Source organism: Aquarana catesbeiana, linkage group LG12, assembly GCF_042186555.1.
Source record: "Aquarana catesbeiana isolate 2022-GZ linkage group LG12, ASM4218655v1, whole genome shotgun sequence".
Taxonomy (NCBI): Eukaryota; Metazoa; Chordata; class Amphibia; order Anura; family Ranidae; genus Aquarana; species Aquarana catesbeiana.
This window is the reverse complement of record NC_133335.1, coordinates 743,432-764,566: the sequence shown is the minus strand read 5'-3', so window position 1 is coordinate 764,566 and position 21,135 is coordinate 743,432. Positions and strand designations below refer to the sequence as shown.

Below are 21,135 nucleotides of genomic sequence, written 5' to 3'. Positions count from 1 at the left end.
GAGGGGTCTGGCTGTGTGGAGTGAAGGGAGGAGGGGTCTGGCTGTGTGGAGTGAACGGAGGAGGGGTCTGGCTGTGTGGAGTGAACGGAGGAGGGGGTCTGGCTGTGTGGAGTGAACGGAGGAGGGGGTCTGGCTGTGTGGAGTGAACGGAGGAGGGGCCTGGCTGTGTGGAGTGAACGGAGGAGGGGTCTGGCTGTGTGGAGTGAACGGAGGAGGGGTCTGGCTGTGTGGAGTGAACGGAGGAGGGGTCTGGCTGTGTGGAGTGAACGGAGGAGGGGTCTGGCTGTGTGGAGTGAAGGGAGGAGGGGTCTGGCTGTGTGGAGTGAAGGGAGGAGGGGTCTGGCTGTGTGGAGTGAAGGGAGGAGGGGGCTGGCTGTGTGGAGTGAAGGGAGGAGGGGGCTGGCTGTGTGGAGTGAAGGGAGGAGGGGGCTGGCTGTGTGGAGTGAAGGGAGGAGGGGGCTGGCTGTGTGGAGTGAAGGGAGGAGGGGGCTGGCTGTGTGGAGTGAAGGGAGGAGGGGGCTGGCTGTGTGGAGTGAAGGGAGGAGGGGGCTGGCTGTGTGGAGTGAAGGGAGGAGGGGGCTGGCTGTGTGGAGTGAAGGGAGGAGGGGGCTGGCTGTGTGGAGTGAAGGGAGGAGGGGGCTGGCTGTGTGGAGTGAAGGGAGGAGGGGGCTGGCTGTGTGGAGTGAAGGGAGGAGGGGTCTGGCTGTGTGGAGTGAAGGGAGGAGGGGTCTGGCTGTGTGGAGTGAACGGAGGAGGGGTCTGGCTGTGTGGAGTGAACGGAGGAGGGGGCTGGCTGTGTGGAGTGAACGGAGGAGGGGGCTGGCTGTGTGGAGTGTACGTTGTAGGGTCGCCCGGTGGGTCTTGTACGTTGTAGGGTCGCCCGGTTGGATTTGTACGGTCGCCCGGTGGGTCTTGTACCTTGTGGGGTCGTCCGGTTGGACTTGTACATTGTAGGGTCTCTCGGTGGGTCTTGTACATTGTAGGGTCTCTCGGTGGGTCTTGTACATTGTAGGGTCTCTCGGTGGGTTTTGTACATTGTAGGGTCTCTCGGTGGGTCTTGTACATTGTAGGGTCTCTCGGGTTTTGTACATTGTAGGGTCTCTCGGTGGGTCTTGTACATTGTAGGGTCTCTCGGTGGGTCTTGTACATTGTAGGGTCTCTCGGTGGGTCTTGTACATTGTAGGGTCTCTCGGTGGGTCTTGTACATTGTAGGGTCTCTCGGTGGGTCTTGTACATTGTAGGGTCTCTCGGTGGGTCTTGTACATTGTAGGGTCTCTCGGGTTTTGTACATTGTAGGGTCGCCCAGTGGGTTTTGTACATTGTAGGGTCTCTCGGGTTTTGTACATTGTAGGGCTGCCCGGTGGGTTTTGTACATTGTAGGGTCTCTCGGTGGGTCTTGTACATTGTAGGGTCTCTCGGGTTTTGTACATTGTAGGGTCTCTCGGGTTTTGTACATTGTAGGGTCTCTCTGGTTTTGTACATTGTAGGGTCTCTCGGTGGGTCTTGTACATTGTAGGGTCTCTCGGTGGGTCTTGTACATTGTAGGGTCTCTCGGGTTTTGTACATTGTAGGGTCGCCCAGTGGGTTTTGTACATTGTAGGGTCTCTCGGGTTTTGTACATTGTAGGGTTGCCCGGTGGGTCTTGTACATTGTAGGGTCTCTCGGGTTTTGTACATTGTAGGGTCTCTCGGTGGGTCTTGTATATTGTAGGGTCTCTCGGTGGGTCTTGTACATTGTAGGGTCTCTCGGGTTTTGTACATTGTAGGGTCGCCCAGTGGGTTTTGTACATTGTAGGGTCTCTCGGGTTTTGTACATTGTAGGGTTGCCCGGTGGGTTTTGTACATTGTGGGGTCACCCGGTGGGTCTTGTAGATTGGAAGGATGACGGATCAGTCTGAGGTCACATGGGAGGTAATAATCAGAGATCAGTGTGTTGGTGGAGGGAGTTCAGATAGATGACCTGATTTGAAGTATCTGAACAAACAGATTAGAAGATTAATCCCCCCCCACCCCCCCCCCCACCCTCGGCCTCCTCCAGTAATCTTCCAGCAGAGTTTTGTAGGAAGAACGTTGTTTCCCCCGGGAGAGACTTCTCCTCCATGTCTGTGAACTTCATTAGACCGTCCAGCTGTCCCTTCCCCCGGGGGATCTGGGATTGGACGGGGTCGTGTGTCTGCCATGGGAATCAAAGCCCGGTGTCTCCTGTCCTCCATCCTCTCCGCTTCATGGTAAGGGGTCCTTATACCACTATCCATGGGGGCGGGGGACGTGTGTCCCCCGTGTAGGCGGGGGGAGGGGGAGGCGGGTCTCCTGTGTATGCAGGGGAGGGGGAGGCGGGTGGCGGGTCTCCTGTGTATTGGTTTGCAGTAATTTGTTCGGTGTTTAGGGTCGGGGTTTATTTTCATCGGTTACACGGCGCTCACCTGTAATTAGCAGTCAGTGTGCAGATAATGCCGGATCCGGTTACTCTTCTCACCATCGGGTCACCTGACACCATGAGATGTATGAACAAGATAATCACACCCGGCACTGAGCACCGCGCTCTCCACCCACCGCTCTCCTCTACATACAGCGCCTGGAAAAAGTATTCATACCCCTAGACATTCCCCCACATTTTCTACACCCAAAAACGTAAATGTATTTTATTGGTATTTTATGTGATAGACCAACACAAAGTGTCACATAATTGTGAAGTGGAAGGAAAATGATAAATGATACAAATAAATATGTGAAAAGTGTGGGGGGGGGGGGGTTGGGGGCATTTTGTATTCAGCCCCCTTTACTCTGATAACTAAAATCTAGAGGAACCAATTGCCTTCAGAAGTCACCTAATTAGTAAATAGAGTCCACCTGTGTGTCATTTAATCTCAGTATTAATATACAGATGTTCTGTGAAGCCCTCAGAGGTTTGTTAGAGAATCTTAGTGAACAAACAGCATCATGAAGGCCAAGGAACACACCAGACAGGTCAGGGATAAAGTTGTGGAGAAGTATAAAGCAGGGTTAGGTTATAAAAAAATCTCCCAAGCTTTGAACATCTCACGGAGCTCTGTTCAATCCATCATCGGAAAATGGAAAGAGTATGGCACAACTGCAAACCTACCAAGACATGGCAGTCCACCTAAACTGACCGGCCCGTCAAGGAGAGCATTCATCAGAGAAGAGCCAAGAGGTCCATGGTAACTCTGGAGGAGCTGCAGAGATCCACAGCTCAGGTGGGAGAATCTGTCCACAGGACAACTATTAGTCGTGTTCTCCACAAATCTGCCCTTTATGGAAGAGTGACAAGAAGAAAGACATTGGTGAAAGAAAGTCATAAGAAGTCCTGTTTGTAGTTTGTGAGAAGCCATGTGGAGGACACCGCAAACATGTGGAAGAAGGTGATCTGGTCACATGAGACCAAAATTCAACTTTATGGCCTAAAAGTAAAACGCTATGTGTGGGGGAAAACTAACACTGCACATCACCCTGAACACACCATCCCCACCATGAAACATGGTGGTGGCAGCATCATGTGGTGGGGATGGTTTTCTTCAGCAGGGACAGGGAAGCTGGTCAGAGTTGATGGGAAGATGGATGGAGACAAATACAGGACAATCTTAGAAGAAAACCTGTTAGAGTCTACAAAAGACTTGAGACCGGGGCGGAGGTTCACCTTCCAGCAGGACAACGACCCGAAACATCCAGCCAGAGCTACAATGGAATGGTTTAGATCAAAGCATATTCATGTGTTAGAATGGCCCAGTCACAGTCCAGACCTAAATCACATTGAGAATCTGTGGCAAGACTTGAAAATTGCTGTTCACAGACGCTCTCCATCCAATCTGACAGAGCTTGAGATATTTTACAAAGAAGAATGGGCAGAAATGTCCTCTCTAGATGTACAAAGCTGGTAGAGACATCCCCAAAAAGACTTGTAGAGAAAGGGGGTTCTACAAAGTATTGACTCCGGGGGGCGCCATACAAATGTCCCTCCCCCACACTTTTCACATATTTATTTGTATCATTTATCATTTTCCTTCCACTTCACAATTATGTGACACTTTGTGTTGGTCTATCACATAAAATCCCAATAAAATACATTTATGTTTTTGGTTTAACAAAATGTGGGGAATTTCAAGGGGTATGAATACTTTTTCCAGGCACTGTATTGGAAATGTTCTGCCTGTTCTCTATTCACAGTCATTATTGTGGAGATGGGAAATGATTGCAGTGTTGAGGTTCTGCCTGGTTTATATGTGGAGGGGGAGGGGAAGTCCCATGACTCGGGGATGTTGTCACTGGAGATGTCAGTTGGCCGTACTCCCAGAATCCTCTCTGTGTACAGGTCACATGTGGTGATGGTGGAGGTTGCTCAGCATGTTCCTTGTGATGACAGTTGTTGTTCCTCCTCTGATTGCTCAGCCAGTTGTATTGTGAAATCTCTTCCTCCATAGATTGTGTAATGCTGCAATGTGTCTCCCACATGTGGAATCCCCTCCCCCGGCTCTCACAAAGAGTTAATATGCGGACACCGAGGTGCAGGAATGTAGATTGTTGTGTGACCAGCTGGATCCTGAGATAATCCGGAACACTGACCTGATTTCCCAGAATTCCCGGCATTGGTAGCTGATTGTGTTTACGAGAGGGACGAGTGCCTGGAAAATGGGACAAAGTGTATGAGGTGGGGGTGGGGTGTCACTGGACTCAAATCCTAAGACCGGACCCCATAAGATTGCCCCCCTCCCTGATTTGAGTACAGAGATGTTCCTATAGTTGTCTGTACATTGGGGAGGGGGGCGGTAATACACGTGGTAACAATGAATAGGATGAGCCGGCTGAGGACTCCGGTGATGGTGAAAGCCGACATGGCCTGATCCTTCATCATATTTCCTACATACGGCGCTCTCCCTCACATAGACATGGAGAGGTCTCCTCATCGTGGTCCTCTGCACACACACAGACATGGAGGGATCTCCTCATCGTGGTCCTCTGCACACACACAGACATGGAGGGGTCTCCTCATCGTGGTCCTCTGCACACACACAGACATGGAGGGATCTCCTCATCGTGGTCCTCTGCACACACACAGACATGGAGGGGTCTCCTCATCGTGGTCCTCTGCACACACACAGACATGGAGGGGTCTCCTCATCGTGGTCCTCTGCACACACACAGACATGGAGGGGTCTCCTCATCGTGGTCCTCTGCGCACACACACAGACATGGAGAGGTCTCCTCATCGTGGTCCTCTGCACACAGACATGGAGGGGTCTCCTCATCGTGGTCCTCTGCACACACACAGACATGGAGAGGTCTCCTCATCGTGGTCCTCTGCGCACACACATAGACATGGAGAGGTCTCCTCATCGTGGTCCTCTGCGCACACACATAGACATGGAGAGGTCTCCTCATCGTGGTCCTCTGCGCACACACACAGACATGGAGGGGTCTCCTCATCGTGGTCCTCTGCACACACACAGACATGGAGGGGTCTCCTCATCGTGGTCCTCTGCGCACACACACAGACATGGAGGGGTCTCCTCATCGTGGTCCTCTGCACACACACAGACATGGAGGGGTCTCCTCATCGTGGTCCTCTGCACACACACAGACATGGAGGGGTCTCCTCATCGTGGTCCTCTGCACACACACACAGACATGGAGAGGTCTCCTCATCGTGGTCCTCTGCACACAGACATGGAGAGGTCTCCTCATCGTGGTCCTCTGCACACACAGACATGGAGGGATCTCCTCATCGTGGTCCTCTGCACACACACAGACATGGAGGGGTCTCCTCATCGTGGTCCTCTGCGCACACACATAGACATGGAGAGGTCTCCTCATCGTGGTCCTCTGCACACACAGACATGGAGGGATCTCCTCATCGTGGTCCTCTGCACACACAGACATGGAGGGATCTCCTCATCGTGGTCCTCTGCACACACACAGACATGGAGGGGTCTCCTCATCGTGGTCCTCTGCGCACACACAGACATGGAGGGGTCTCCTCATCGTGGTCCTCTGCACACACAGACATGGAGGGGTCTCCTCATCGTGGTCCTCTGCACACACACAGACATGGAGGGGTCTCCTCATCGTGGTCCTCTGCACACACACAGACATGGAGGGGTCTCCTCATCGTGGTCCTCTGCACACACACAGACATGGAGGGGTCTCCTCATCGTGGTCCTCTGCACACACACAGACATGGAGGGGTCTCCTCATCGTGGTCCTCTGCACACACACAGACATGGAGGGGTCTCCTCATCGTGGTCCTCTGCACACACACAGACATGGAGGGGTCTCCTCATCGTGGTCCTCTGCACACACACAGACATGGAGGGGTCTCCTCATCGTGGTCCTCTGCACAGACATGGAGAGGTCTCCTCATCGTGGTCCTCTGCACACACAGACATGGAGGGATCTCCTCATCGTGGTCCTCTGCACACACACAGACATGGAGGGGTCTCCTCATCGTGGTCCTCTGCGCACACACATAGACATGGAGAGGTCTCCTCATCGTGGTCCTCTGCACACACAGACATGGAGGGATCTCCTCATCGTGGTCCTCTGCACACACACAGACATGGAGGGGTCTCCTCATCGTGGTCCTCTGCACACACACAGACATGGAGGGGTCTCCTCATCGTGGTCCTCTGCACACACACAGACATGGAGGGGTCTCCTCATCGTGGTCCTCTGCATACACACAGACATGGAGGGGTCTCCTCATCGTGGTCCTCTGCACAAACACAGACATGGAGGGGTCTCCTCATCGTGGTCCTCTGCACAAACACAGACATGGAGGGGTCTCCTCATCGTGGTCCTCTGCACACACACAGACATGGAGGGGTCTCCTCATCGTGGTCCTCTGCACACACACAGACATGGAGGGGTCTCCTCATCGTGGTCCTCTGCACACACACAGACATGGAGGGGTCTCCTCATCGTGGTCCTCTGCGCACACACACAGACATGGAGGGGTCTCCTCATCGTGGTCCTCTGCGCACACACATAGACATGGAGAGGTCTCCTCATCGTGGTCCTCTGCGCACACACATAGACATGGAGAGGTCTCCTCATCGTGGTCCTCTGCGCACACACATAGACATGGAGAGGTCTCCTCATCGTGGTCCTCTGCACACACAGACATGGAGGGATCTCCTCATCGTGGTCCTCTGCACACACACAGACATGGAGGGGTCTCCTCATCGTGGTCCTCTGCGCACACACACAGACATGGAGGGGTCTCCTCATCGTGGTCCTCTGCACACACACAGACATGGAGGGGTCTCCTCATCGTGGTCCTCTGCACACACACAGACATGGAGGGGTCTCCTCATCGTGGTCCTCTGCACAAACACAGACATGGAGGGGTCTCCTCATCGTGGTCCTCTGCACAAACACAGACATGGAGGGGTCTCCTCATCGTGGTCCTCTGCACACACACAGACATGGAGGGGTCTCCTCATCGTGGTCCTCTGCACACACACAGACATGGAGGGGTCTCCTCATCGTGGTCCTCTGCGCACACACACAGACATGGAGGGGTCTCCTCATCGTGGTCCTCTGCACACACACAGACATGGAGAGGTCTCCTCATCGTGGTCCTCTGCACACACACAGACATGGAGAGGTCTCCTCATCGTGGTCCTCTGCACACACAGACATGGAGGGATCTCCTCATTGTGGTCCTCTGCACACACACAGACATGGAGGGGTCTCCTCATCGTGGTCCTCTGCGCACACACATAGACATGGAGGGGTCTCCTCATCGTGGTCCTCTGCGCACACACATAGACATGGAGAGGTCTCCTCATCGTGGTCCTCTGCACACACACAGACATGGAGGGGTCTCCTCATCGTGGTCCTCTGCACACACACAGACATGGAGGGGTCTCCTCATCGTGGTCCTCTGCGCACACACATAGACATGGAGAGGTCTCCTCATCGTGGTCCTCTGCGCACACACAGACATGGAGGGGTCTCCTCATCGTGGTCCTCTGCACACAGACATGGAGGGGTCTCCTCATCGTGGTCCTCTGCACACAGACATGGAGGGGTCTCCTCATCGTGGTCCTCTGCACACACACAGACATGGAGGGGTCTCCTCATCGTGGTCCTCTGCACACAGACATGGAGGGGTCTCCTCATCGTGGTCCTCTGCACACAGACATGGCGGGGTCTCCTCATCGTGGTCCTCTTCACATAGACATGGAGGGGTCTCCTCATCGTGGTCCTCTGCACACACACAGACATGGAGGGATCTCCTCATCGTGGTCCTCTGCACACAGACATGGAGGGATCTCCTCATCGTGGTCCTCTGCACACAGACATGGAGGGGTCTCCTCATCGTGGTCCTCTGCACACACATAGACATGGAGGGGTCTCCTCATCGTGGCTCTCTGGGATGATGGCTGTATGATGAGGTGGCCATAGTCGCTGCACTGTCTCTTCATATTTCTACAGCCCTGTGCCTTACATGTCACACCTCACATATACAGCTATAAGACCACGGCACAGGAGAGCCACGGCACAGGAAGCGCACTGATAAAAATATAAGGAGGAATTCCAGATAGGTGGATTCTTCAGGGCATGTTACGTGTTCTCTATAACAGTAAATCTCCACTTCTAATGCTGTCATTGTCTTCCCCCAAAAAGGTCACTTCTCCACACTGACCACTCCCACCAGATGGTGCAACCCCCTCCTTCTCCACACTGACCACTCCCACCAGATGGTGCAACCCCCTCCTTCTCCACACTGACCACTCCCACCAGATGGTGCAACCCCCTCCTTCTCCACACTGACCACTCCCACCAGATGGTGCAACCCCCTCCTTCTCCACACTGACCACTCCCACCAGATGGTGCAACTCCCTCCTTCTCCACACTGACCACTCCCACCAGATGGTGCAACTCCCTCCTTCTCCACACTGACCACTCCCACCAGATGGTGCAACTCCCTCCTTCTCCACACTGACCACTCCCACCAGATGGTGCAACTCCCTCCTTCTCCACACTGACCACTCCCACCAGATGGTGCAACCCCCTCCTTCTCCACACTGACCACTCCCACCCTCTGCACCCTGCCAGCACAAATTTCTGCCCTCAGCATCCCCCAGCTTCTGTCACCTGCCAAGCCCAGCAGCCTGCCCCAATACTCAGCCTGAGGATGTAATGGCACCATCCCCAGCCGTGGCCCCACCTGTCCCCAGTTCTGACGCCTCCACTAACCTGAGCCACCCCCCTTTCCTCAAGCCACCGCCTCCTCACTGCTCCCCCGGCCCTGACTATACCCAGCAACGTGTCGGAGCTCAGAGAACATTCTGAGCAGAAGATGGTTGCAGAGGCACACACACACTCGTAGGCAGTCTGTCATCCCTTCGGTGGCAGTGGATGGAGGAAGGGATGGCTCGGTGATCTGCAATGGGCAGCAGAGGGACGGGCAGAGGAAATGCTGGAGGTCCTGCTGTCTTGTCCCCAAGCTGAGTGTTGGGTCCTGTCTGAGACCACCATGTGGTGGGAGACCATCTGCACCCAACTGCCACTGCAATGTCAGCACACACCATGCAAACCACCAACCACACCTGCACCCCGCTTTCTTCACCACCCATTGCCCCCCGTATCTCTGCATCCTACAACCTGCTGGACAGATCACCCAGGTATAGGATATCATATGTGTACCAGACCTTCACTGTGTCCTCTTTAATGGTGACTCCTCTGTCCAGTCCCAGCACTTCCTCATCACCACTCCACACATGACAATGAATGGGAGATCAATGGGTGGGACGGGTGCTCGTGGGTGGGACGGGTGCTCGTGGGTGGGACGGGTGCTCGTGGGTGGGACGGGTGCTCGTGGGTGGGACGGGTGTTCGTGGGTGGACAGCTTCTCTGAAATAACTGGCACAGGGAAGGTGGGAGGCCCTATAATAGGAAAAAAGAGGGTGTCCTCAATGACACAGGCAGGATAGAGACCCGCTGAGTGGTGATGGAGTGAGCCTTTCATTGTCTGCAGAGAGCCATTGATGATTGAAGAGGAGGTACTCTCTTTTTCTCATTAATAAGTACAATGGGTGAGTGTGTGCCGACATGGTGTACATACGTGTGTGTGTGTGTGTGTGTGTGTGTGTGTGTGTGTGTGTGTGTGTATATATGTATGTATGTATATATATATATATATATATATATATATATATATATATATATATATATATATATATATATATATATATATATATATAATATTATACGTGTCAGCCAATCACTGCTTGCAGAATTTCACCATCACGTTGTACATTCAGCATAACACCCGGACGCTGGATGACGGTCGGTGTTCCACCTGTTCGTCGTACTTCCAGATGTTATTTGCCAGGATTATGTTACCAGTATGAAGGAAATATTCCACCAATCCAGAAAAACAGGTTTTCCCTGCAGATCATGTGACAGGATAGTGGCCACGCCCCCTGACCTGGTATGGCTCAGTGCCGTCTGCTTCCCTGACCTCCTTGCTGGATCCCGGCTCTGTCCCTTACCTCACACACTTCCATCCAGGAGACCTCTGAAGGGTCACACCTTCCTCCTGAAGGGTCACACCTTCCTCTGCTGACCTCCTCGGTGTCGCTGGAGTCTAGTCACCTGATCAGGGGTTGTTTATATCTCAGCACTGAGTCTTCAGGTGTGAACACCCATCACAGCCATTCCCATTACCCCTGATAGATTCTGTATTACGGGAGAATAGGAGGAGGGGGATCATGGACACTTACAAAGCACCTCTATTACAGCTGGAGGAGTGAGACTTCAAGACAGATAAGAACAGAGCCTGGAAATACAGATTGCATAGCAAGAGTTTCCAAAACCTCTAATAACCTGGCAGGTGACTCCACCAATCGGTAGAATATGACTTGTGTATGGACTGGACTGGAATACAGGTATGTCTGGCGGCGGTTGCTCTGTAGTACTCTATGTACCGTGTCCTCCTTTTTGGTCAGGTCAGAATTATGTGAATGAAGTTGTCTTCTCTGGATTATTGATTCTTGTCCCAAATGGCATGTATGTGGCCTTCTTGAGCAGCTTTATATGACCCCCCCCCCCCTCCTATATCGATGCAGATACTCATGTTTATGGAATCCTATGTAATGTGTTATTCCAGTTGATTAGGATATAACCGTGTGTGTTCTTCCAGTTGATTAGGACATAACCGTGTGTGTTCTTCCAGTTGATTAGGACATAACCGTGTGTGTGTGTGTGCTCTTCCGCAGGTGCTGAAAAACGGGTGAGACTGCAATGACCAGTCTGGACGGCAGCCATGGAGAGAAATCACGACAGTCCACTGCCAAAGCCACTGCTCCCAAAGTGGAGGTCCAGCGTTCCATTTCCCGAGAGACCATCACTATTCGCTTCTCGGCTCTTGGGAAGGAAGAGGAAGAAGAGGAAGAAACGCTCTGTGAAGACCTGGATGACCAGAACATTGTCACAGCAGTGGAAGCCAAAGAGGACCTGTACTTGGACACCCCCACAGACTTGACATCTGATCCTGCTACCTCTTCTAGCATGGCTGTAATAGAGACATCAATGCCAACATCACTGTCTACCGCTAAGCCAACTGGGAACGCTGTCAGTGCTGCTGAAGCTTCTTCATCCCCAATGTCCTGTGATGTGCCATCATCCTTGTCAACGTCATCTTCCCAGCAGAGTCTAGATGCCATTTCCACCAACATTTCATCCAGCCTGGAACAGAGGCCAGTAAAAGTCTCTTCTCCATCCAAAGCCCTCGCTTTGTCCTCCTCCTCTTCATCTATATCCGGCACAAAGCCATTTCTGAGTTTAGTTAAATCCCTCTCTACTGAGGTAGAGCCAAAGGAGTCCACGCCGCCGACACGGCACAGGCATTTAATGAAAACACTAGTAAAATCATTGTCCTCCGACACCTCCAAACAGGATCCAGACTCCCTTCCTCACAGGCCACTAGACTCCAAGCTAAATTTACATTTGTTTAAACAATTTACCCAGCCGCGAGTTACTGGAGGTGACTCTAAAACTGCCCCTTCTTCTCCTATTACCTCCCCTTCTGATGGGCGGTCCTTCTTTAGGGTAACTGAAGTGGAGGCTAGAATCGAAGACACTAAAAGACGCTTCTCTGAGGTCATCTATGAACCTTTCCAGCTTTTCAGTAAATTTATGGGAGAGGAGCCTTTAAGCTACAGGCCCAAAGCCTTATCCTCAAGTGCGTCTGAGCTCTCCAACCTCTCCAGTCTTAATGGCCACCTGGAGAACAACAACAACTACAGCATCAAGGAGGAGGAAGGAGATGCTGAGGTAGATTCCTCCACCTGTGAGACCAACCAGCTAAAAGATGAGAAGACCAGAAATTCGATGGAAGACAGAAAGGAGCTTGGGGCAACGCTGACCAACAAGGACACTGGATTCAAATCCTCAGCTTTAGTTCTGGAGAAATGTTCTCTGTCTGTGCTGGCCAGCAAAGAGGATGAGGAGTTCACTGAGCTCTACCCTGAAGACTTTGATTTTGAAGAGGAAACCGAGGAGTATCAGGATGTGGAGGACTCTGAGGAGCAGGTCAGACTTGGTTCTCTTTCTGAAGAAGAACTGGATGTATATGTGGAACACTCTGACATTCCAGTGCGAACACTCTATTTCCTGGTGGTGTTAGTGTACGGATATTTTATACTACCCCTTCCCAGCTACATCTCTGGACTCTGCCTGGGAACTGCCTTTGGATTCATGGCTGCTATTGGTATCATTTGGCTTTTCGCATCTCCACGCTCTTGCCGTTTAAACCAGAGTCTCTTTCTTCGCCTGTCAACTGTAGAGCCCCTGAGAATCAGCGAGCCGGAAATACTGAAAGTAAGTCGCTCTTTAGTGTTTGTATTTCCAATAGGAGCAGCCCATGTGACTGCACTGTGATAACATCTACCAGGGCCTTCTGATTCCTCTTCTACCAAATTGTATTGTAAGTGTAACTGTCTGCCCTCATGTTGTAAAGCGCTGAGCAAACTTGGCGCCATAGAAATCCTATATTATAATAATAATATGAAGGCTCTTCCCAGTGACTGGAATCCAAGAACACACAGCAGCTGTATTGGGTCCATTGCTGGCTCCTTGGATGAAAATGATATCCCTAGCGGGTAAAATAAGTATTGAACACGTCACCATTTCTCTAGGTAAATCTATTGGTAAAGGTGATATTGACATGAAATCTTTCCCCACATGTCGGTGACAACCCATCAATCCATACATACAAAGACACCAAAACAAATCCCTTCAGAAATGAAGTTCTGTGTAATAAAATGGAAGGACACAGAAAAAGTATTGAACCCGCTAACTGAAATGTATTTAATATTTCGTACAAAATCCTTTGTTGGAAATGACGGCTTCAAGACGCAGGCTCCTGTATGAAGGAACGAGTCGCATGCGTTGCTCAGGTGTGATTTTGGTCTTCAGATCTTGAAGGTTCCGTGGGCCTCTTCTATGAACTCTGACCTTTAGTTCTTTCCATAGATTTTCTATTGGATACAAGTCAGGTGATTGGCTGGGCCATTCTAGCAGCTTTATTTTCTTTCTCCTTGGCTTTGTGTTTGGGATCATTTTCCTCCTGGCATGTCCTCCTGGGATGTCCTCCCGAGATGTCCTCCCGAGATGTCCTCCCTCGTTTAATCTTCATCATCCTGGTAGATGGTTGCAGATTTTTATCACCACTCATCCTTCCTTCAATGATATGAAGTTTACTGAAAAGCAGCCCCGCCCACACCATGATGTTCCCGCCTCCAAACCTCACTGTTGGTATGGGGGTGTTTTTGGGGTGATGTGACCTCCAAACATGGGGTGTATTATGGCATCCAAACAGTTCCGTTTCAGTCTCCTCTGACTTCACAGGCTTGTCTAAATGTTGTGTAGCAAACTTTAACCGAGCTTCACCAAGCTTCTTCTTCAGCAATGGAGTGTTGTGTGGTGAGCGTGCATACTGGCCATGGGGGGTGAGTGCATTACTTATTGTGTACCTGATAATTCCAGGTCTTTCTGAAGCTCTCCACAAGTGGTCCTTGGCTCTTGGAGAACTTTTCTGATAATTCTTTTCACTCCTCTGTCAGAAATCTTGTGAGGAGCACCTGGCCGTGGCCGGTTTATGGTGAAATTATGTTCTTTCCACTTCCAGATTATGGCCCCAACAGTGCTCACTGGAACATTCAGAAGTTTAGAAATCCTTCAATAACCAATGCCATCAGTATGTTTTACAACAGTAAGGTTGTGAAGGTCTTTAGAGATCTGCTTTTACCCATCATGAGATGTTTCTTGTGTGACACCTTGGTAATGAGACACCTTATTTATAGGCCATCAGGTGAGACTGAACCAGCTGATATTCATTTTCCCTGACAAGGGACAGGATTGCTTTCTAATTGCTGATAGATTTCAGCTGATATCTTGGCTTTCCAAGCCTTTGTGCATCTCCCTTTCTTCTTGTGTTCAATACTTTTTCTGTGTCCTTCCATTTTATTACACAGAACTTCATTTCTGAACGGATTTGTTTTGGTGTCTTTGTATGTATGGATTGCATGGATTGTTACCGACATGTGGGGAAAGATTTCATGTCAATATCACCTTTACCAACAGATTTACCTAGAGAAATGGTGACGTGTTCAATACTTATATAAGATAACAGATTTACGCTGTGTGTTCCGGGGCTTTTGCTGCCTCGGTTTTGACTTTTCTGTATTTGCACCATTTGTAGATTGCTGTGCAAAGTCTTCTGGGACAGTTGTGAGCTGGGGGGGGGGGAGGGGGTGCAGGTTTATTGATCTTATCAGTTATTTGTGTCATATTTATGGCTGTTCTCCACCTGAATAATATATTACAACCTACTTCTTTACTGGGAGGGGAGGGGGGGAGAGGGAGGTCACCCGCTGGCACGATCGGCTGTCACATGCTTCCTCTGTGTACCTAAAGCAATACTACGCAGATTGATAATCACTATGGGTTCCATCCAATGTATTCTTCCTCGATCGTAATCCATAGAGGAAAATAAAACCCAACAAAGTGAGCAGAACTGTGCCGTAACCCAGAGCAGGAAATTAGAGACCACCAGAGCATTAAATGTAAAGTGCTGACTTCTGATTGGTTGCCCGGGTTACTGAAGAGATGAGGTTAGACATTTACAGCTCACCTGTATTGGGGTAGTTGTCCCCTCATCACCCAGGCAACCCTTTGATAAATGTTATTTACAATCTCCTCCCCCCCCCCCTTTTTTTTTTCCACCATAAGGGAACAGATATGTGAGCTGGAGGACACCTTCCATTATTGGCTTATTATAAATTAGAAGAGGGTTCCAGACCTACGAGATCGATCTTTCCATTGTCAGGAGTGGACAGCCATGTCCTGCCTCCTTCTAGAGATGTGATGGCTTTGTGTAATCAGGCTAGGTCCTGTGTTCGCTAGACATTGTCCAGGCTAAGGACGTTTGCATGAATGCAGCTATGTTCGATCGATGGAACAATTCCTCACTTGCTGGAAGCTCTGCTATTCCAGTATTTGTCATGGTTTGCCCATTTCCCTCTGTGACAATATTTGTAGAGTGGCCGTATTCTGTGTGTGACCCTCACATCTCCCCATCTGGGTGTCCGCAATCCTCCCAGCTTGTATGTGTGGAGGAGAGCAGGACTGTGAGAGGTGGTGGTGGAGTTACAGTGGAAGGCCTTGTTATGGTAGAGGTTATTAGCAGAGGTCCTCGGAACGTAAAGGGGCGGTGATGGTGAACCTCAGCACCCCAGATGTTTTGAACTACATTTCCCATCACGCTCAACTACACTGCAGAGTGAATGACCATGAAGGAGAAATGTCGTTCCAAAACATCTGGGGTGCCAAGGTTCACCATCACTGCCCCGTAACATTCCGAGGACCTCTACTGACCTCTACCATAATAAGGCCCTCCACTGTAACTCCACCACCACCTCTCACAGTCCTGCTCTCCTCCACACATACAAGCTGGGAGGATTGGGGACACCCAGATGGGGGGATGTGAGGGTCACACACAGAATACGACCACTCTACAAATATTGTCACAGAGGGAAATGGGCAAACCATGACAAATACTGGAATAGCAGAGCTTTCAGCAAGCAGCAAGTGAACGAATTGTTCCATCGATCGAACATAGCTGCACTCATGCGAACGTCCCTAGCCTGGACAATGTCTAGTGAACGCAGGACCTAGCCTGATTACACAAAGCCATCACATCTATAGAAGGAGGCAGGACATGGCTGTCCACTCCTGACAATGGAAAGATCGATCTCGTAGGTCTGGAACCCTCTTCTAATTTATAATAAGCCAATAATGGAAGGTGTCCTCCAGCTCACACATCTGCTCCCTTATTCTTTCTGCAGACACTGAAGGGATGAGAGTTGACAGACCTTTCTCCAGGTAGTGCCTACATGATGGATAGTCCTTACGTATCTTTACTGCCTCAGTACATCATTCTTATTATTGGTGGTAGTAATACCCATGATGCTCCATCACTTGTTTCTTGTCTGTGTGTCCTCTCCAGGGATGGATGAACGAGATCCAGAATTATGACCCGGAGACCTATCACGCCACCCTGACCTCTTCAGTGTTCGTTCGTCTGGAAGGCTCCACATTACGTATCTCCAAACCCAACAAAAATGTCTCGCGGAGAGCCATCTACAATGAGTCTAAACCCGAAGAGGTCTTTGTGAGCCAGAAGATCTACGACTTGGTAGACTGCAAGGTGGGTCCATAGTATAACAGGCAGAACCAAGACCAGATGCTGAGATATGACTCGGTGAGCAGTTATTTCTGTCTACTGACCTCAGACGTTGTGAGAGGAGGTATTGTCTTCTCCTGCCTGGTACCATAGTGTACATGGATGTCCAGTGAGAGGAGATCCTGTCTTCTCCAGCCTGGTACCATAGTGTACATCAATGTCCAGTGAGAGGAGGTCCTGTGTTCTCCTGCCTGATACCATAGTGTACATGTATTTCCAGTGAGAGGAGGTCCTGTCTTCTCCTGCCTGGTACCATAGTATACATGGATGTCCAGTGAGAGGAGGTCTTGTCTTCTACTGCCTGGTATCATAGTATACATGGATGTCCAGTGAGAGGAGTTCTTGTCTTCTACTGCCTGGTACCATAGTGTACATGGATGTCCAGTGAGAGGAGGTCCTGTCTTCTCCTGCCTGGTATCATAGTATACATGGATGTCCAGTGAGAGGAGGTCTTGTCTTCTACTGCCTGGTACCATAGTGTACATGGATGTCCAGTGAGAGGAGGTCCTGTCTTCTCCTGCCTGGTACCATAGTGTACATGGATGTCCAGTGAGAGGAGGTCCTGTCTTCTCCTGCCTGGTATCATAGTGTACATGGATGTCCAGTGAGAGGAGGTCTTGTCTTCTACTGCCTGGTACCATAGTGTACATGGATGTCCAGTGAGAGGAGGTCCTGTCTTCTCCTGCCTGGTACCATAGTGTACATGTATTTCCAGTGAGAGGAGGTCCTGTCTTCTCCTGCCTGGTACCATAGTGTACATGGATGTCCAGTGATAGGAGGTCCTGTCTTCTCCTGCCTGGTACCATAGTGTACATGGATGTCCAGTGAGAGGAGGTCTTGTCTTCTACTGCCTTGTATCATAGTGTACATGGATGTCCAGTGAGAGGAGGTCCTGTCTTCTCCTGCCTGGTACCATAGTGTACATGTATTTCCAGTGAGAGGAGGTCCTGTCTTCTCCTGCCTGGTACCATAGTGTACATGGATGTCCAGTGAGAGGAGGTCTTGTCTTCTCCTGCCTGGTACCATAGTGTACATGGATGTCCAGTGAGAGGAGGCCCTGTCTTCTCCTGCCTGGTACCATAGTCTACATGGATGTCCAGTGAGAGGAGGTCCTGTCTTCTCCTGCCTGGTACCATAGTGTACATGTATTTCCAGTGAGAGGAGGTCCTGTCTTCTCCTGCCTGGTACCATAGTGTACATGGATGTCCAGTGAGAGGAGGTCCTGTCTTCCCCTGCCTGGTACCATAGTCTACATGGATGTCCAGTGAGAGGAGGTCCTGTCTTCTCCTGCCTGGTACCATAGTGTACATGTATTTCCAGTGAGAGGAGGTCCTGTCTTCTCCTGCCTGGTACCATAGTGTACATGGATGTCCAGTGAGAGGAGGTCTTGTCTTCTCCTGCCTGGTACCATAGTGTACATGGATGTCCAGTGATAGGAGGTAGTGTCTTCTCCTGCCTGGTACCATAGTGTACATGGAGGTCCTGTCTTCTACTGCCTGGTACCATAGTGTACATGGATGTCCAGTAAAAGGAGGACATACAAATGGTCACTCTGAAGCAAGACCTTGCTGGTTAGGAGATCTTTAGTGTAAAGACAGTTATAAGTCCAATCACCAGACTTGAGGAAGTGGAGATAACTCTTTGTACCTCCTATTATTATGTATGTAAGATAGAAGGGCGGTGAGGCTCTATAACTTCATGCCGTTCTTGTACACATGCTGTAGGACGGCCCCGACCCCCAGAAAGTTTCAGAATAATACATGTCCTGTATGCTGGTAAGTTTCAGACCTCAGAATCCACTTATTCTATTTGTTTCTTGGGTAGGTGACTCTGGAACCCAGGAGCCTGGCACGTAAGCGGCTGTGGAATAAGAAGTACCCCATCTGTGTGGAACTCGCCCACCAGGAAGATTTCATGTCCAAAGCTCAGGTAGACAAGAACAGCAGTGAGGAGAAAGTAGACGGCTCCTCACAAGATGGCGGAAAGCTGCTTTGTAACAGGGAAGAAGTTTTATACCTGTTTGGAAGGACCGGCCGAGAAAAGGAAGAATGGTTCCACAGGTTTCTTCTCGCCTCCAAAATGAAAACCGAACCAAAAAAAAGTGGTGGAACTCCAGCAATAAAAGCAGGTAATCTATTCTGTCTGCGGTATTCCTCCTTTAATATTAGACGCCCCCCTCCTCTGTATTGTCAGCCATTGTTTTGTCTCCTTAGGTCTCCAGTCGGGGGTCCTGACACACAGCCGGAGTAGCAGTAAGAGTAGTATGGATGAGGTAATGTCTCAGCCACGCAGCAAGGAGCTTCCAGGGAGTGTGAAGCAGAAAATGCCTCTGGATTACAATGTTTACATGGCACAATGTATTCCACAAGAGGAGACAAGCCCTGAGGAAAGCCCGGTACCAAGCGCTAACAGCAGCCCCACAGCTGCCAAGAAGGTGAGATGGGCTCTGCAGAGGAGCTGGGGGGTCTGTACTGTGCAGAGGAGCTGGGGGGTCTGTACTGTGCAGAGGAGCTGGGGGGTCTGTACTGTGCAGAGGAGCTGGGGGGTCTGTACTGTGCAGAGGAGCTGGGGGGTCTGTACTGTGTAGAGGAGCTGGGGGGTCTGTACTCTGTAGAGGAGCTGGGGGGGTCTGTACTCTGTAGAGGAGCTGGGGGGGTCTGTACTCTGTAGAGGAGCTGGGGGGGTCTGTACTCTGTAGAGGAGCTGGGGGGGTCTGTACTCTGTAGAGGAGCTGGGGGGGTCTGTACTCTGTAGAGGAGCTGGGGGGGTCTGTACTCTGTAGAGGAGCTGGGGGGGTCTGTACTCTGTAGAGGAGCTGGGGGGGTCTGTACTCTGTAGAGGAGCTGGGGGGGTCTGTACTCTGTAGAGGAGCTGGGGGGGTCTGTACTCTGTAGAGGAGCTGGGGGGGTCTGTACTCTGTAGAGGAGCTGGGGGGGTCTGTACTCTGTAGAGGAGCTGGGGGGGTCTGTACTCTGTAGAGGAGCTGGGGGGGTCTGTACTCTGTAGAGGAGCTGGGGGGGTCTGTACTCTGTAGAGGAGCTGGGGGGGTCTGTACTCTGTAGAGGAGCTGGGGGGGTCTGTACTCTGTAGAGGAGCTGGGGGGGTCTGTACTCTGTAGAGGAGCTGGGGGGGTCTGTACTCTGTAGAGGAGCTGGGGGGGGTCTGTACTCTGTAGAGGAGCTGGGGGGGTCTGTACTCTGTAGAGGAGCTGGGGGGGTCTGTACTCTGTAGAGGAGCTGGGGGGGTCTGTACTCCGCAGAGGATGGGGATTTCAGTTCCAGGCTAATCCGTGCAGTAAATGTTCCCATCAGTATCTAGTGATAGCAGACACGTCTGGTCAGGTGAGGAATTTATTGTGACCTAAGCTGTGATTTGTTTCTCTTCTCAGACTGACACGGTGATGGTGGATGAAGAACCACAGGCCTGGGTGAATGCTCTGCTGGGACGCATCTTCTGGGACTTTCTAGGGGAAAAGTATTGGTCAGACCTGGTATCTAAGAAGATTCAGATGAAGCTGAGTAAGATAAAGGTGGGTATAAGGCACAAATACAAGGAGACTCCAGTTGACCCATCATTTTATTCCTGCCTGCAGAGCTTCAGCGGTGAATACAGGGTGGAAGGCCTTTCAGGGTGGCATATTATCCAATAAAACCCGTTTTGGGATGTATGGGTGCTGGCATCCCCCTTCTGGAAGTTATGGGTAAATTAGTTCTCAACAGGGGCAAAAAATGTGAACGCCTTTGGAAACCTTGAGTCGACCATTAGCTACCCCCTGACTTTGACAACACCCTACTACTACTCCGAATAACCATACTGACAACTTTACCCATAGAGACTAGATCCCCATCCCCACTCTCCTCCTCCCAGTGAACCCCCCCCCCCCTTTTTTTTTTTTCTCTTTGTCCCTCATCTTCTCTTTCCGAGTTGCCTTCCTCCTCTTCCTCTACTCCCCCCATCCCCCCCACCTGCTCACCTCCTCACTTCTCTCCTTCTCAGCTCTAACCATCATCAATACTCATTTTGTTGAAGCTCAGCATCTCTGTCAGACCACAATCTCCCTAAGTCAAGATCCATGAATGCTTACAGGCCCATCACACAATCTAACCTATACCCGGTATGAGGACACTCAGACATCTGGTTCCTGGTAAACCTCCAGGTGACTTTATCAGGAGTCCCCAATAACCAACCAAGGTTCTCAGAGACCGGAACAGTTCCTAGACCTCAGCTAACCATAATCCCCTGCATGTCATTTACCTGGCCTGCGTTGTGTAGTCATATGTTGCTTTATCTTACTTTTGCTGATATTTTCTGTATGTTTTGTTGCACGGGGCTGCGCCCCTACCTCTTCATTGAGTCACCACGCTACCA

The 21,135-nt window shown here is 50.8% G+C and overlaps 1 protein-coding gene across 6 annotated transcripts in view; it reads left to right on the top strand.

Annotated features, from left to right (window-relative positions):
- TEX2 (testis expressed 2) overlaps positions 1-21,135 on the top strand; it is a 51,711-nt gene that overhangs the window by 7,382 nt on the left and 23,194 nt on the right. For 3 of the 6 annotated variants that reach the window (XM_073607074.1, XM_073607071.1, XM_073607069.1), the window contains exons 2-6: positions 11,240-12,842; positions 16,531-16,731; positions 18,592-18,895; positions 18,981-19,201; positions 20,156-20,296. In XM_073607074.1, coding sequence (XP_073463175.1) covers positions 11,265-12,842; positions 16,531-16,731; positions 18,592-18,895; positions 18,981-19,201; positions 20,156-20,296 — 2,445 coding nt within the window. In that variant the 5' untranslated portion in view covers positions 11,240-11,264. Of the gene's footprint in view, positions 1-2,109; positions 2,228-10,441; positions 10,910-11,239; positions 12,843-16,530; positions 16,732-18,591; positions 18,896-18,980; positions 19,202-20,155; positions 20,297-21,135 lie in introns of those variants that run through there. The other 3 variants (XM_073607072.1, XM_073607073.1, XM_073607070.1) reach the window with 3 other exon arrangements.